Genomic DNA, 16,743 nt, shown 5'->3' on the forward strand with positions numbered 1-16,743 from the left:
TTCCCGGCACAATCCCAATATTTCAAATTTAAGAAGCGGAACAAATGTGCTGCCGAGTGTGCGCTAATGGGCCCCAGGTGGGGGAGGGCACTGATTAAACACAGGCCATTAGCAAGCAGCGGCTTCCCACCACGATCATTGATAACGCACACTGAGTGCCCCCCAGGGACACAGCTAGGCTTGGCTGGCACTTCTTTCCACCATGGCCTAGCGTGCCAGTTTTGATGGACTAAATAAGGCCAATGAGTCGGAGGTGTTAGCATGACCCCACCACTGCACTGCTGTAGACAGCAGGGCCAGGGTCGGGGCTGAGTACAGAAGCCGTTGGCTTGCTTAGTCCCCTGGCAAGCATTAGCATTGAAAATTGTTCACCTTCTATTAGGCAGGCAGAATAATGGTGGAAGAGTTGTTAGGGCATTAACCAGGAATCCGTTAGGCCAGGCTTTCATTTTAATGCTACGTTCCTTATTCCCACTAGGTGCAGAATCTTTCTAAGGGAAAAGCCTCCCTATCAGACAGCCTTCCAGACTGCCTTAAATAGGGTCATCATTGTTTTACTTCATTCATGACAGGCTAGAGCTGGAATCAGGCCAACAACAGTAACTCTAGTTCATGGGAACTGGGGCAGACCAGATATTCCACCTTCCCCAAACCCCAGGCCTTGACACCACCCACAGTGGAACTAAGGCTGAAGAAAGGGCTGTGTTCCTAATGGAAATGCAAAGAAGCAGGGACTGGTGAAGATGCTCATGTAGGCCCACATCTTTTGGGGCCAAACCTCAACCAGGCTATCCAATGCAGGATGTAGATTCAGTGAGATTCTGGTGGGAAGGAGCAAATTAGGCAGGTCAGCAGCCTGTAGCAGCACCAGCATATTTAGGAAATGTCAGTATCGTGATATTGCATCTAGGACAAGCCAGAAGGGTCTGATGGGAAGGGGCTTTGCACCACACAGGAAATAACAGGCAAGACATACAAGTGTGTGCACCCTGTGGCTTCACATCCAGAACAGCCATGCTTGGTAAAACCCTCATAGGAGCATTGGGTTGGGATAGTCTCTGGGATAAGTCATGCTATAAACCAGAGATTCATATGAACAGATGAAGGTTGCACATCTCAGCTCTCCTTCTCTGGGATATATCTCACAGACCATCTATACCAGGGCCTATCCACATGCTATAGTCACATTGGACCATGCTGAAGCAATCTGGTCATGGAGGTGGCATCTACCAGCATCCCAAAGCCCTGCATAGAGCATGGTTCTGGACATTACAACTGAAGCACATGCTGATAAAGACTGCAAGTACAAGCTGGGCTGCATGTATGTGGGAAACAGTTATGCTCTTTGTGGGTCACCCTAGTGGCTGTCATCATGGCACAGACAAACCCATGGGAAGGGCTCTGGCCAATATGCCCAAGATGCACACACAAAAAAGTGTGGCAGAGAGACTGGGTGGTGCTTAAATGCTGATCCTGGGTAGAAGAGTGCCTCAAGGGTTAGTGGAAGGGGGAGCAGGCTGGGACAGGGCATAGCTGCTCCTTGTTTTGCATGCACAGTGGTCCACGATAGCTCCTTGTCCTCCACGGCTGGAACGGCAGGAGCTCCTCCTCTTTTAATGCTAGCACAGCCCAAACCAAACCCGGCCATAACTCCAGGCAGCCACAGCCAGGTTCAGCAAGTGTTAAACTTCAGACAAAGCCTGGCCACATAACAGGGGTCCAAGATAAAGAAAAAGAAAGAGGAAGATAGCCAAAGAGCATTGTAGCCATAAGCTACATCAGGCCAGCACTGGAGGATTCTGGGAAAGTTGTCAGTATCCAATAGCACAGTATAGGCTGCAGACCACATGCACAGGGTCATCCTGCATTTGTGTGGCTGTGGTATGCTTGTACATGTTCATCATCACCAGTCCCAAGGAGACAAATGCAGGGGAGTAAATCAGTGTGTTAATCAAAGTAGTCAAGAAAGCTGGGCCAATGGCTGCTGTTTCCCAGAATACTTTGCTGGCAGGATTGGGGGTGGGGGAGGGGGAAGCGCCAACCCAAATCAACAACTTACAGACTGGAGCATGCAGTAGCAGCATGGAAGACAGGGGGTGACGGTGGGGAAAAGAAAGAGAGCGTAAGACAAACAACAAAACAGAACAAACAAACAAAAAGAGCGCGTGTCAGGTGGGGACACCAGAATGGGAACAGTCACAGCTCGAAGACCCACGGTGACAGCATGGCATCAGGGTGCTCCTCGTCGTCGGTGCCAACAACCCCTCTACGTGCAGCACTGGAGCCCAGTGCGAGGGATAGCTGAAACACAGGCTCAGATCACCATTACCCAGCACCACAGCATTTTTGCTCCCAGAGCAGCACATTCACACATGCTTAGGTGCTTCCCCTCTGCTCCTGCACTCCTTGCTCTTCATGCTTCTCCCTGCCCTTCCCCAAAACAAAATGGTATCCAAAGCCCCCACTTGGTTTCCCCAAGTAACCCCAGGTGTCAACAGGGGATGCAGAGAGAATGGATCTGGAGAAGGTGGGTTGCTGCATGCAGGGGACAGGAAAGGGTATGTGGGCTATCTGTCCCACCCTTTTCTGCCATCCTGGAAGTCTTTGCCTGGCCCTGCATTCAGCAGTGACTATTCCTATTTGCTTGTCCACTCCCTGCTGCTAACAGTGTCTGGCCTGGCAATGCCTGCCCCCATACACCAGGGCCCCAGTGAGATGGCCAGAGACTGTGGGTAGTTCCCAAGGTGCCTTGCCTTGCAGTGCTGCTTTCCTACCAGCCAGAGGCTGATTCCCACATACCTGGGACTTGGCTAGAGCTGTCTTTCCAATGGGGCCATGGCAGCTCTTACCCACATGGGCAGTGGAAGAATCCTTGAAAGTGCCCACCCCAAGGTCTTGGAGTGCTTGGCTTGGCCATCATTGGAAAGTGACTGAAAGTCAGGCTGGACTGAACTAAGGCATAGCTTCACGTCCAAGTTAACGCAGGAGACTGGCACTGGCTCAGGTGCCAGCAGCCTTGCCACTCAGCCAGACCAGTGGGCCCCCACAAAACTGCTGCACAACAGGGCTACCCCCTTCCCCACAGTGCGTCACTAGGACTGGAGGGGGAAACAGCCACGCAGTCAGCTGAGCCATACTTTTTCCCAGGGAACTGTGGGAGAACTGTACCTCTGGATACCAGGAGACTATCAGCTGTCAGGTCCAATGGTGCCAATTAGGGCATAAGAGGTGTCAGACTCCCCTCAGCGGCAGCCCTCAAAGGCTGCCCTGATGAGCAGCCGTGGCCCAGGCTGGACCACAGCAAGAAGCGACTCCAGAAAGGCAACGTAGGAAGAGGAGACAGACTGCTTGTTTCTTGCTGTCCAGACACCCCCATTGCTATCGGAGAGCTGCCCCAGAGCCTTGCTGAGCAGACCGGGCAAACAAGTCTACTGAACATGTCTTAGCCCAGGGGGTCACAAGGCCTTGCACCCTGGCCTCGGTCAGAAGCCCAGCAGGTCCCACAATGTGGGAGCCTTGGGCCAGTTGAGGCCTCTTTGAAGGCTCAGCTAGGCATGATGGAGGCAATGAGTGGGTTTTTGCCACCTAGGTTCTTCCCTCTCAGTTAATCCCCTTAAAGCTGAGGTTTCCCCAACCAAAGCATCCCACCTCCTTCCCCACAGCCTCCTGCCCCCACTCACCTTCCTTCACTGGGATGGTGGGCTTCTTCTGCCGCAGCCCCAGGAGGATGAAGAAAAGCACCAAGGGTATAAAGATCTCGAACGCCAGCACCCACTAGGAAGAAGAGACAAAACAGGTATCATGAAGCTCAGGGAGATGCCACAAGGCAGACCGTCTGCCCCAACCCTGCCAGGTCTGTAAAAGCCCATCTAGGGAGTAATTTCAAGAAAACTAAAATCTACTTATTTCCTCACGACTAGGGTGAACATCGTTATTTCAGGTAAATCTGAGATAGGGGCGATGGACAACAAGAGGCATGCACATACACATGCACACACCTCGGCTCCCAGCTCCCAGGAGCAGGGCTGGGTGGGACAGCGCGGTGTGCACATAAGCACGCACATACCCTGACCCCGCAGCTCCCAGGTTCCTACCAATACAGGATTTTTGCTTACATTTTCTCTAGTGGCTGGGATGCCGAGACAGCCTACAAAACGTGGGATTGTCCTGGCCAATCCAGGACATTGTCACCCTACCCAGAACCAACCTCTCAGCTGTCACAAACCAGACTTCAGACTATAGCACAAATCTCAAGCAGGATGAATATGGGGTCCTTCATCCTCTCGTTCTGCTCCACAGGAAGAACCTGCTCAAGAACTAAACTAGCTGGGGAACTGCAGGGTGTGGGAGGGAGGAGGAAGCACCCCTTTTCTTGGGTGCTAGAGGAGGAGAGGCAGGCTTGCAGGCTGCAGTTAGCAATTAGGGCTGATGCAGTCACAGGGCAGCCTGTCAACCTTTATGTTGGCACCTGTGCTCCTGTGTACAGCAGGTGGATCAATAAGCCCTGACCAGCAGCAGCTAATCTCATCAGCACACAGGAGTGGAAGTTAGACATTAGCAGAGATTGTGCAGAGCCCTTGCTTATGTGTGTGGCCTTAAACATCCAGGGCCACAACAAATCCAGTGGCTCTGGACTGGGCCTGGGGTGTGAAACACTTAGCCCTGGGATGCAGGTCAAATCCAGCCCAGGTCAGCAATGGCTGGCCAGCACTCCTGACTGACCTGCACGAGCTGAGCTGGGGGGTCCGAACATGGACAGTCACGCTCAGATGTCCACAGAAGCCAGCTGTGCATGGCTATGAACACGCACGTGCAAGCTCATAGGTGGGGTAAGGATGCAGATGCCCGTGTTTTTGTCTGCAGAAAGAAACAAGGCAAGCCAGGCCTGTGGCCCTCTGTCAGCCAGAAAGAGAGCAGCTCACGACTGGCTTCAGGCTGATGATTCAGCCTCAGCCAGGAGCGGCTGGAAGGGAAGGACAACACACGCAGCACCTGCAGCTCAGAGCAGTCCTCGGAGCAGGCTGGATGGAAGCACCAGCTCCATGTTGGGGTCACAGGCTGCTTTGCCCCCTCCTTCCGTCACGAAGGAGCTGCAGTAAACACAGCAGGTCTGTGCGCTTTAATTCAAGAGCTGCACAGCAGCAAGGCAAGGAGGGGCCAGAGCCAGCCCAGCTCCTTTGCCAGGCAGCCTTCTGGTGGCAGCCATGGGATCGCAGTGTGCTCATGACCTTTTGGTGACCCAGTATCTAGTTCTTCAGAGGCTCATTTCCTTCTCACTGTGCACAGAGCAGGAAGCATAGTGTAGTGGTTACAGCATAGGGCTGACAGCTAGGAAACTCTAGTTCTGTTCCCTGTGTTGATCTAGGCCAAACGCCTGACCTTCGTATCTGTGCCAGTCCACTCCTCTCTGCAGTGGGGTGTGCAAAGTTCACCTGTCACACAGGTAATGCAGGTGAAAGGCTGCAGGATCCTTGGCTGGAAGGCAGTACAGGAGGGCAAAATGATATTAACTCCCCTTGCAGAGGGAGGGAAACTGAGGCACAGGAAGAACTGCATCTAGCTGTGGGCCGCAGAGCAAGTCAGTGTCAGACCCACTAGGCCTGAGCCCAGGGCTCCTGCTCCAGCCCATAGCAAGACGCTGAACCACCGTGGACAGCTTCTGTAATGCAGTGAGCTCCCCTAACAGAGGCAGGAAATGAGAATCTGCACAGCTGCTTTAAAGTTCCACTAAAACTAAGGGGATCAGTGACCCCAGCTCTCAAATACAGCTTGGAGAGTCTTGGATAAGGTTTTCAGACCTGAATTTGGTCACAGATGACCCAAGTTTGGCCAGAGTGTGGAGTTGGGGGGCAGTAGAGCAAAGAAGGGCCCTGAACTGAAATCGCAAGCCCATGAAAAATGTGATGTGGTGTCAAAATGGGAAGCCAACGTTGAGGCGCAAATGGGAGTCTGTGCTCCCTTGAGGCACACTGTGGTGGGTGCTACAGTCAGAGACGTTGGACCTTCAGAGCACACAAACTTCAGATGCAGAGGGCAGAACCAGCCCCACAGCAATCTCCTGAAGGCACAGGTGACACTCAACAGCCAGGGCAAGACCTGCCTTTTCACAGCACAACCCAGAGATGATGCCCTGCCCCCTCCCCGCCCCCACTCCACCTCCAAATATACAGCACTAAGAAGCACCAGCCAGCTACAGAGTCCCTGCACATGGCTCTGGCTGTCCTACCACCCCAGATAGACATCTGGCATCAGGCAGGCTGGGTAACTCCAGTGGCTTAGCCTCCCTAGGCTTCCCTTTCCTCCACATGAAGCCCAGAGATCTTTGGTTGAGACCAGCAACTTCTGACATTAACCTCCATGAGATGAGGGGGCTCCCTGTCCTGACCTCAGTCCAAGGCACCCCCCACTCTGGCTTCTCATGGGCACTTTCCCAACACAGCACAGACTGGGCAGGCCCCGTGTAGCTTGCAAGCAGCGACAGGATCACAGCAGACACTGGCGGGGGCTGAATCACTAGCAGGCAGCTGCCACCCAGAAGGTAGACGTGGAGTGGCACTGCTGCTAATTGGGTTAAATGCGTTCTGCATGCATGCATGCTGAAAAGGGCAGCTGCTGTCACGCCAGGCCGGCCCATTCAAATTCATGTCCCGATAAGCACCAACCCTTGAGATATTCTGACAGGCCCCGTGCCATGGGCCGCCTGTGCTGAGGCAGCGTCTTCCCTACCCCCACGCCCAGCCACCCTCCCTCTGCCTCCTTGGCACAGCAGAGCTCAGGACTACACCTCCCCCAGACAGGCCGGCTGGTATCCTGAAACCCAGTGGAAAGTTGACAGCACCCAGACAGGCCAACCTCACGCAGCACCTGAGCTTGCACGGGGACAGGGGGCAGCACTCCATGGCCAGCTCAGAACGGGCTGCAGAGCTGCCAGTATTCACATAATCCCGGTGTCCTTCCACTGTGTGGCATGGGGGACAAATAGCACCCCCCCTCCAGTGTGCTCTTTGAGGGGATGTACAGAGAGAGATGCTGTGGGCAGGGGCATCCTCATGAAAAGAGGGCAACGAGCAGCATGGAGCCCACAAGCCCATTCAAAGCACCTGCCTCTCCTATTGCTCACAAGCACTAATGAACCCGCAGTCCCTACCACACTCCCCTAGCTGCTCCTTGTGGCCACATGAAACATCCCCGGCAGAGCAGGAATCCCCATATGCTGCAAGGCCCAGGTGCCAAGCGCTCCACTTCAAGGACTGGGATGATGCTCCCTGGTCCCTGCATCTTTGCAGCTCTGGGAGTCTGCAGCAGCAGAGATCAAGGCCTATCTGCTATGGTGAAACTGGGAGGCTAAACCAGCAACAGAGAGGAAGAGGCAGCTGCTGCAGACCTCTGATGGTAGGGAGCAGTCTCACACACGCACCCTGAGGGACAGGGAGGACGAGGCGGGATGTTCCTTTGAGTGACTGGGAAGGGAAGGGGGGAATGAAAGGGGAAGAAGTGGAGAAATCATACAGGCAGCTGAGCTTCGGAGGGAGTAAAGGCAGGGCACGATTCCTCACTGGCTTCCCCTCTTCAGCTCTCTTTCAGCAGGCTGAGGCCACTAGCGCCTCTCTTCTCTTGTTGCAAAGAAAAAGCCTCCCTGCCCCTTTGCAATAACCCATTGCTGGCCTCCTGGCCTGTGGTGGGGTAAGCTGCAGCTGCTCTCAATTGAGGAGCAACTGCAGTTAGAGGAAGAGGGTTTGGGTGGGGGTAGGGAACTGGTTTGAAGCAAATCATTCCCCAGCTGTTTGGAGATGCAGCTAATACCTCAAATTGCTGCAGAGGCCAAGAATTACCTTCCACCCCCTGCTGAAGCAGCATTTAGCTAGCTGAAAGGGCCTGCCCCTCCCCCCCCCCCCCCACCGGGGGCCAGGATTTGACAACAGCATATGGTAAATCACACTAAATCCATAGGAATCCCTGACCCCAATAGCATGCACAGGCCCAGCACAGCTGAAAGCAGAGGGGCCTCCGGATTCCAGGTACAGGCAAGAGAGCGTCTTCCACAGGACTGGCCCAGGGACCTAGGAGCAACATTAGGCTTTTCTGTATTCCAGATGACAGCCAATAGTCGGGGCCCAGTTGTGCCGTATGGACCTCGAACAAAGAGGTGGGAGAAAGTACGGACGGAGCCCCACTTACAGGGAGGGCCTGCAGGCAGCATGGCAGGTGGAGCCACAGCGAGGGTTTGCAGAGATAAGGTTTACTGGTTGGCTTTGTTCTTGGGATTTTAACAGTAGGGTCCAGTGCTCCAGACCCAGGGCAAGACTCACATATGCCAACAGAGCCCCACTCTGGCAGGGCAGAGCCAAATGCTCCCTGCAACTCCATCAAGGGTGTCAGGGTGGGGAGAAAACAAGATGGGGGTAAAAAATTAATACATCATCAACTTCCCTGATGCCTCCAGGAGACAGCACTTCTGGGAAACCGAAGCCCCATTGAGATCCTGGGCACAGATTAATACCAACTCTACTAGGGCTCCATTCGCGCCATGCCAGAGGTGCCAGGTCAACATGCCCTCAGTGAGGGATCTGCAGAAGTAAGGGGCGCCACAGGAAACTGGTGCTTGCAGGGTGCCCAGCCCATGGACATGGGAACCCACTGCCTTGGTATTCTATAGATTTATAGAAAGAAAAGCTGGAAGGGACCTCAGGAGGTCACCTCTAGTCCAGCCCCCTGCTCAAGGCAGGATCACCCGTTTAACCTATCCCAGACAAGTGCTTGTTCAACCTGCACTTAAAAGCTTTCACAACAGACAATCCACAGCCTCCCTAATCATCTGTCCCAGTGCTTCACCACCCTCAGACAGGAAGTTCTTCCCAGCATCCAGCCTGAATCTCCACTGCTGCAATTTCAGACCATTAGTCCTTGTCCTGTCCCCTGCAGTCACAGATAATACGTAGAATCCACTCTTCAAGTATATGGAAGGGTACCCTCCCAGTCTCCTCCTCTGCAAGACAATCAATCCTGGTCCTCCCAACCATTCTTGCTCTCCACCTGATTCGTTCCAGTTTGCACACATCTTTCTTGAAGCAGTGCTCCAGGTGAGGCCTCTGCAGTCCTGAACTGAGCAGAAGGATCGCTTCCCGTGACTCATGCATGGCACTGATGCTAATATAACCTACCATTCTAGTGACTTTCTGCAACACCTTTATACTGTTGACTCATACCCAGCTCGGGACCTGCTCTAACCCCCAGCAGCAGTGGAGGATGCAGGCAGTGATCTGCTCACAGGCTCCACTTCAGGGAAGACGAGGAGCTCTGGGACTAGGGGAAAACACTAACAAGCCAAATAACATACTGGGCAGATGACAGAAAGGCCATATCCCCCTTTCCAGCCCCACAGCAGGCAGAGACCGAGATAGCCCCGTTTCCTAGCCCTCAAGTGTCACTGCTGCCTCGTGCCAAGCCCCTGCTAGCTTAAAGAGCTCCAGGCTGAAGCAGCCATCTCCCAGGAGCCAGGGCCAAGCACCATCCATGCCAACTCCTGCAGAACAGCGGGGTTTGCAAAAGGCGTCTCAGAGATCTGCAAGTCTGTGGTACCCACTGTCCTGTCCAGGGGCATTTCCCCTTCACAGCAACACTCAGTGCCTGCAAGTCCTGACAGACCACTTCAGGAAGCAGCGGATCTCTGGATCACTCGAGCTGCCTGTCAGGGCCTCCAAGGACTGCTCACATGCCCACCTCTTGCTGCAACGCCTTTGGCCACAAGCCACAGCGGGAGCGCGTCAAGCAAAGAGGCCTGGTGTAGGTCCCCAAGGCAACCCATCTCCACACCACATGCTCAGTCATCCCTGCCTCAGCCTGTGGCTCCCCCAGTTCACATGCTGGCCCTCAGCACTGTCACACCAGGCGTGCCCAACTAGCTCTGCACACTGCTCTTTCCAGGTGCAGCGCACGCTGGCGCTGGCGTGGCTGGGCAGCTCCTCCCTGCATTCCCTCACCCAACACTGACCGCCTGCACCCGGCCCCCTGCAGCCACGTCTCCCTGCCAGAATAGGAGTCAAGACAGTGATGCTGGAAGGTGCTCACTGAGACTTAGGCAAGTCCCTCCTCTTCCTGTGCCTCAGTTTCACCATCTATAATAGAATACCAACATGGAGCTATTTGGCTTGCTAGACACCTTGCCACGCACCAGGTCTCAGCGCTCCCACATGTGAAAGGAGACAGCTGACTGGGAGTCTGAGGTCACTGAAGGAACACAGCCCAGCATAAAGGAAAACGGCTTTCAGAGCAATTCACAGTCCATACATGCCCACAGCCATGGGCAGGCAACCTTCTGCAAATGGCAAGTCCCTGAGGTCTGCTGACCCGGCCTGATGCTCTCTGCCCAAGCCCACTAGCAGAGATTTACCCACATTCAAGCCCACCCGAGACTTTTGACCCCCCTCCCCCTGCACAAATCAGAGGCCCAGAAATGTTAAGAGTCTGGACGTGAATGTATGCTGGCAAAAGCTGGAACCCGAGTCAGAGCTTCAGAATAAACTGCTGCGTCTTTCTAGCAATCGGAGGCAGGATTGGACAGGCCTTCCTGGGGCGTTTCTTGACCAGCTGCAGCAAAATCACGCCCTAGATACGCAAAGGAAAAACGTTATGAATTCTGTGCCTCCTGGGCCATCGTAAGTTATCACAGGCTGCTCCAAATCCATCAGGTCTCCAGACCTGGGAACAGTGGGTTTTATTTTCAATTCAATATGGTTAAGAGCATACCCGGTTAAGCCCCTTTTAAATCACTCTTACCACACAGATTCCAGAGCTGCACTTCCTATGGACTTCTGCTGGCCCAGCTTTATCAGTTAGGATAGGATGCCCTACCGTTGCTCCCAACATAGCCTGGTCCAACTGAGAACATTTTTTCCAGAGTCCCCCTGGCACACTTAAAATCAGCAGAGCTTCCTTGAGCGGACAAGGACTATCACACCATGTCTGTAGTGCTGGGGGCACAGCCGAGGCATAATTTCCTCCATATACTTGCATTCATTTGGAATTGGTCCACAAAAGGCCCTTACCAATTCTCTGTAGAAAAGCTTACATTTTTATTTTTCTTTAGCTACTCGGGAGTTCAGGGACCAGGAAGGAGTTTTCCAAACACAAATCAAATCAAAAAGCAAGCCACTTTGCAACAGCTCTTCCCCAACAGGTTAGAGTTGGCTTTAAAGGCCAGAAGCTGAAAATGAAAATAGCAAGTCCCAAACCAGCAACAGGAGTGTAAGTTTAGATTAAGAGAGTGAAGAGAGTATTTAAAAACCAAATGATTGCTTTGAATTACTTGGCCATTTAGGGGTGATGGGAAGCAATTATTTTTTATCAATAATACCCTCTACTCCTCTCAAGACTCTTATCCCAGGGTCTTAAAAGTGCTTTGCAGAAATTAATTAAGCATTACAAAACCCCAGTGTGCCAAAAACAGTTCCATGGAAGAGAGCAAGCTTTGATTAGTGATGGGCTAAAATGAAAAGTTGCACATTCGTGTTAGCTTCCTCAGAGGCTAACAATATTGTTTAGGGAACATCTGGTAAAACATGGGCAAGGAATTTTCTTTTAAAGCCATAAGTTAAGAAAAACCTTTTCCCAGATCTCCTTCATGCACCATAAAGGAAAGGAAGAATAAAGTCCAGTAAGACATGGGCTTCCTTGTTTTCTTTCGCACATCACTTAAAGATGTCCCAAGTTCTATACCAAGGCAATGCAAGAGGCACCTTACTCTCTCTCAGCAACAACCAGAGGCCCCCCCCAACCTCTGGCATGCCCACAGGACTTCCAGTTTTCCATCACCAGTCCACCACTGTTCACAGGATTTGCCTTTACTTCCTTGAAATGCAGGTAGCCAACCTCCCAGCGGCAATCACTCAACCAGAACAGAAACGGACCTTGACTGGCTGCAGCTGAAGTCATGGAAGGGTGACTCACCCCCTGCCAATGCACCCCAGAGCAGATGTGGCATCTGGTGCTCAGAGAAGGGCAGAGCACCGGATATTAGAGCTGTAAAATAAAGTAGGCTTGGCAGGAATTGATTTTTTTTTAAAATCAGTAAACGTTGACATACAACAATTTCACCTCACGCTCACAGACCAATGAAAAAATATTTCCATCGTTAATCAAAATGTATAGAAAAGGGGACATTAAAAAAAAAAAAGTTGATGGAATGTGTGATGACAGGGAACAGTCCTGCAAAACCATGCTGACTAGCTTGGACAGCAACTCCCAGGAACCCCAGGGGACTGGGAGCAAAGAAAGAGGAAGCAACAAAGCAGACAAGGGAGCTATGGACAGGGAGTAGAGCCAGGACTGATGACAACTCTGCCACTCAGCTGGTGGCACTTCTATAGTACATGTTTGTCTCAGTGGATAATTAAAGTGGCACAATCCTGAAAATTTAAAACATGTAAGCGTTAAAATAAATGCTTAGAAATAAACATTGAATAATAAATCATAAATCCGTCAAAATTATTTAAAACAAATAATATTTTTGTAACAATATATATAATTCTGACAAGCCTAAAAAGAAGATATGCATGCAAGTCCCTTTTCTCTGGTGGGGTACAGCTCTTTGCATCCCTCTCCCACCCCTGCTCAAATTCAACAGATTGACAACGTTTGATGCAGTGGGTGAAGGTGCATTCTCCAAAACAAGGAAACAGGCACAGAAAAGAAAAGGGACTTCCCCATTGCAAGCTAAAGGAAGGGACAGAGGTGGTGGGTGTGGGAAGCTAGCAGGAAGGATACCTGCTTAGCAGGCTGGCATCTTGGGCAGCCTCTGCCCCTCTCTGTGCCGTGTTTTCTCCTTGCTTTTTATCACCTTGTCTGTTCAGAGCCCAAGTTACCTGGGAGTTGCTCTCATTCCCTGCCAGTATAGCACCTGGCACAATGGGAGACCTCAGGGTCTTATTTACATGCTCTCTGGTACAGCAAGGTCCATGGCATTCACAGAACACCAGAAAGGAGACCCACAGCTTTGACAGCAGGGCTTCTTTCAGTGAAACGTGCCCAAGATCCTGATCTGCTGCTCACCTCGACAGTGATGTGAGTTGCATCAGATCTCATTGCCTATGCTGTGTCCTCTCCCCCACCCCACCCCATTCACATTCCAGGCACACTTCCCTGAGCACTGCAATGCACCCTAGTGCAAGGATCTGGCCAAGCACGGCGGATGCCATCACTGCCGCTCACTTTTTACCCACTGCACTAAGAGCAGTGACTGGACAGAGGTACCTGCTTTGTCCCCTGGGCTCCCCAGCCTAGACTGTGCATGGCATAGGTTCCCCCAGCAGTGACAAGTTCTTTGACAATCATTTTTGGGCAACTAACCTGCCTTGTCTGACAACCCCAGGTCAGGGGAGGCAGCTCATGCATACAGTCAGAACCAGGAGACCTCTGAATAAGAACTTCTTAGACCTTAAAATCCTGGAGGCTGCAAATAAGAGGACCGGTGGGGAAAAAAAGCCCTGGTCATACCCAGTTCACTCTCCCTTTCAGTATCCACTCTCTGCCACTGTGACACAGGACAATGGGCAAGATGGTCTGACCCAGTAAACAGCAATTCTTATGAACTTATGTGCAGTTTTTGGAGGGTCAGAAGTGAGGGGCATTAATCTTCAGGGAGCCATAGTCAGCCACTCAGTCCGTGAGAGAGGACATGGGCAAGAGATGTGTATTGCCAAGGTGAAAAGAAAGCCACACCAGGGTCAAGAAGCAGAGATCAGCAGGGCTAGGGCCCAACCCACAGGGTGCAGAGATCTGGATTCAAGCTTCCCTGGGATGGCAGCACATCCAAGGAGCTGGGGACATTAAATTCCCCCTCTGTTCTCTTCTCTCTCCCCCTGTGTGATCTCGTCTTTTCCCTCCTCCTTCCTCCCCTACAACGGCTTAGCCCCAATTAGTACTCAACAGCCACAACTCCTATTAAAAGCCAGTGGGAGATCAGGGCACTCAGCACCTCAACTTCAATAGCTCAACATTTCGCTGGATAAACAAGACCCTTCCCAGCAAAGCCTCACTTACGAGGTTATTTTGAGGGTGTCCAATGTAGATACGGAGCTGGGGTCTACACTGAACATCACAGAAGGACAATTACAGGATCACAGCTCATCAACATCCTTAACTCTGCCCCAGCAGGTACAAAATTGGTTTTCCAGTCCCCTTAATCAAATGTAGTTCTATGCTTAATGAGATCTGCTATTCTCTTTCTGAATAATTACATCCCCAGCAATGATATTCTTGCAACTTATCCAAGACACAGGCTCACCCAAAGTAACAGGCAGGACAGAAGACACTGTAATATAATACATAGCTATTACTCCACAGAGGGTCCTTCTGTCTTATTAGGCAAGTTTCAGGAGCATGCAGAAAAATGAAAAAACACAGAGCATCTGACACACAGCTATGATTAACTTTAGAGATCACTTTCTATTTCAGACATTATATTTCCTCCTCCACACCCACTCCCAGGCCCACACAAAAAAAATACTGATTTAATCCATCTGGCACTGAGATTTAGTCATCCACTCAACTAGTGATAGTTACAGTGAAAAACCGTGCCATCCAACATGGGCAGAGTAAAGGTTATTATGGGAATATACTGCAACAACAGCAAGCCAATGCCACGGCCCCTTGTCACCATTCTGGTCTCTTGATCAGCCCTCCCATGCAGAAGCCCTCATGGCTAGCGCAGAAACTACATGAGTTTTGGCAAGCCATTGAGGGCTGCATGATAGGCAGGCAGGGGCATATAAATATTAATTTTCTAAATTTTTTTAGGGGCCCCGCAGGCCAGATAGAATGGCCTGACAGGCCGCATCTAGCCCCCAGGCCACATTTTGTCCACCCCATCCAAAGGACATGTCCCTAGCAAATGGAGCAGCTGGGCTCCACAACAGCATTTGTGCTGTTACTGCAGGAGTGAAGGGGTCCCAAGGCAGATTGCTCTATCCCATGGGAAGGGGAAGCACCTACACCTGACATACCCAACCTTTTGGCTCCTTCATACTGTGGCAACACTCGTCCAGTGCCCATGTCTTGGAGAGTGTACAAGAAGAGCGAGGAGTGTCACAGCAAGTCCTCTGTTAAAGGGAGCCAATGCCAGGGGACCTACTATGTGGCTGGCAAGACTGTGGGGTGACCTCTGCTTTACCATCTTGCTCCAGGAGTTGGGGGCCCAGGACAAGGTAATCCACACTGGAGGAAGACAGCTGGAACAAGACCAGAGAGAAGCAGCTTGCAACCCAGTCCAGTGCCTCCTACCCATCTGGTCCATAAATACTGGGTGGAGGCACCTTCTCTTCATAAGTGGCCAAAAGAAAGACGGGGAGCTAAATTCAGGGGACAAGGACAGAACAAATGGCAAGGGAGTGGAGGGCAGGGTCACAGAGTCAAAGCAAGGGACTGTGACCACTGCCAGCATGGATCAAGGATGGGAGTGCATGGAGAGGGATAGGCTAGTGTGGCCCACAACTAACATCCACCCTTTTGCACGTCTGGCTCCGCATCCCAGCCTGCACACCCTGCCCACCTATGGCAGGGCCCAGCACTCCCCACATTTCCTCCCCCTTACCATTGTTTCCCTTGGCAGCAGCCCAGCACCTTTGTCCCCAGCCTCAGCCCTGCTCTTCCCTCCCTCCCCTTGTTTACTTGCGGTCACAATTGTGTCACTGTTACTGCAAAACATTCAGGGTCTGTGCCCTCTGCCAGCCCTGCCTAATACGTACACTGGGGCCAGTGTCCCTGCAGCCCTGGGCTGGGCAGGGCAGGGTGGGGAGGCTGTTGTTGCAGATTTCAAGCATAGCATTTACACAGTGAGATCAGTGGCCTTCTACATGGCAAAACCAACCCCCAGGCCTGGGCTCCCAGCACCTGCACTACAGCAACACCCCCATAGCCTCCAGCCGGTCAGGGCCCCTGGGCCTTGACCTGCTCTCTGTCACCTTGCACTGCAGACTGCTTTCACCAGGGCTAAGGGGGTGTAGAGCAGGCTGGGTGGGAGTCATGCCCACTATACTACCTAAGGTAAAGAACCTGCCCTGGCAGGTGGAGGGGGAGACTTCCCAGCACTCGAAGGAGGCAGGGCAGAAGTCAAGGTGCCTGCCAGTGGGAGAGGCAGTCAGTGCAGACTGGACCCAGGCGTAGCATGGGTGGAGCTGAGCCAGCAGCCCTGCCAGCACCCCTCAGCCCCAACCCACAGCCCTACTCCTACTGTAGTCCCAGCTCTCCCCCCCCCACCCCCAGCCCAGCTCTGCTGGTGCCCTCAGCCCTGACTTGAGGCTTCTGCTATCGATGGTGTAGATCAGCACCACAGCAGCAGGTGCAGCACTGGCACCTGGCAGAACTAGGGAAAACTGCAGCCCTACTAGAGGGGGGAGAGAGAGAGATAAGCCCTGATGATGCCAGGCAGGCCTCAGAGCAGACAGTAGGAAATAACTCCCCCATCCATGCACTCAGCTCTTCCTACCTCCCTGCAGACAAGGCTTGCAGGAGTGTCCTAGGCACCTAGGAGAACAGCTCCAGCTAACCCCATGTAGGACCAAACCCAACTCAGAGACAGGACACCCAGCCCCCATGCTCCCCATCTGGACTCATGATCTTGTCATTCACGCAGCACAGGCCAGTAACCAGCACTTCATACATGGTGCTGAGGTTTGCGGGGCATGCTGCAGGAACAGGGGAGACAGCCACCGCCCCACAGGGAGCAGGAAGGAGAGAGGCAGAGGGACC

General features: G+C 52.4%; 1 protein-coding gene across 4 annotated transcripts in view; it reads right to left on the reverse strand.

Annotated features, from left to right (window-relative positions):
• Positions 1-16,743, reverse strand: part of ABCA2 (ATP binding cassette subfamily A member 2) — an 86,743-nt gene that overhangs the window by 54,858 nt on the left and 15,142 nt on the right. For all 4 annotated transcript variants that reach the window (XM_090022776.1, XM_090022774.1, XM_090022775.1 and 1 more), the window contains exon 2: positions 3,681-3,774. In XM_090022776.1, coding sequence (XP_089878902.1) covers positions 3,681-3,774 — 94 coding nt within the window. The remainder of the gene's footprint in view (positions 1-3,680; positions 3,775-16,743) is intronic.

The sequence above is a fragment of the Crocodylus siamensis genome, chromosome 11, assembly GCF_052110815.1.
Source record: "Crocodylus siamensis isolate JL-2025a chromosome 11, ASM5211081v1, whole genome shotgun sequence".
Lineage (NCBI taxonomy): Eukaryota > Metazoa > Chordata > Crocodylia > Crocodylidae > Crocodylus > Crocodylus siamensis.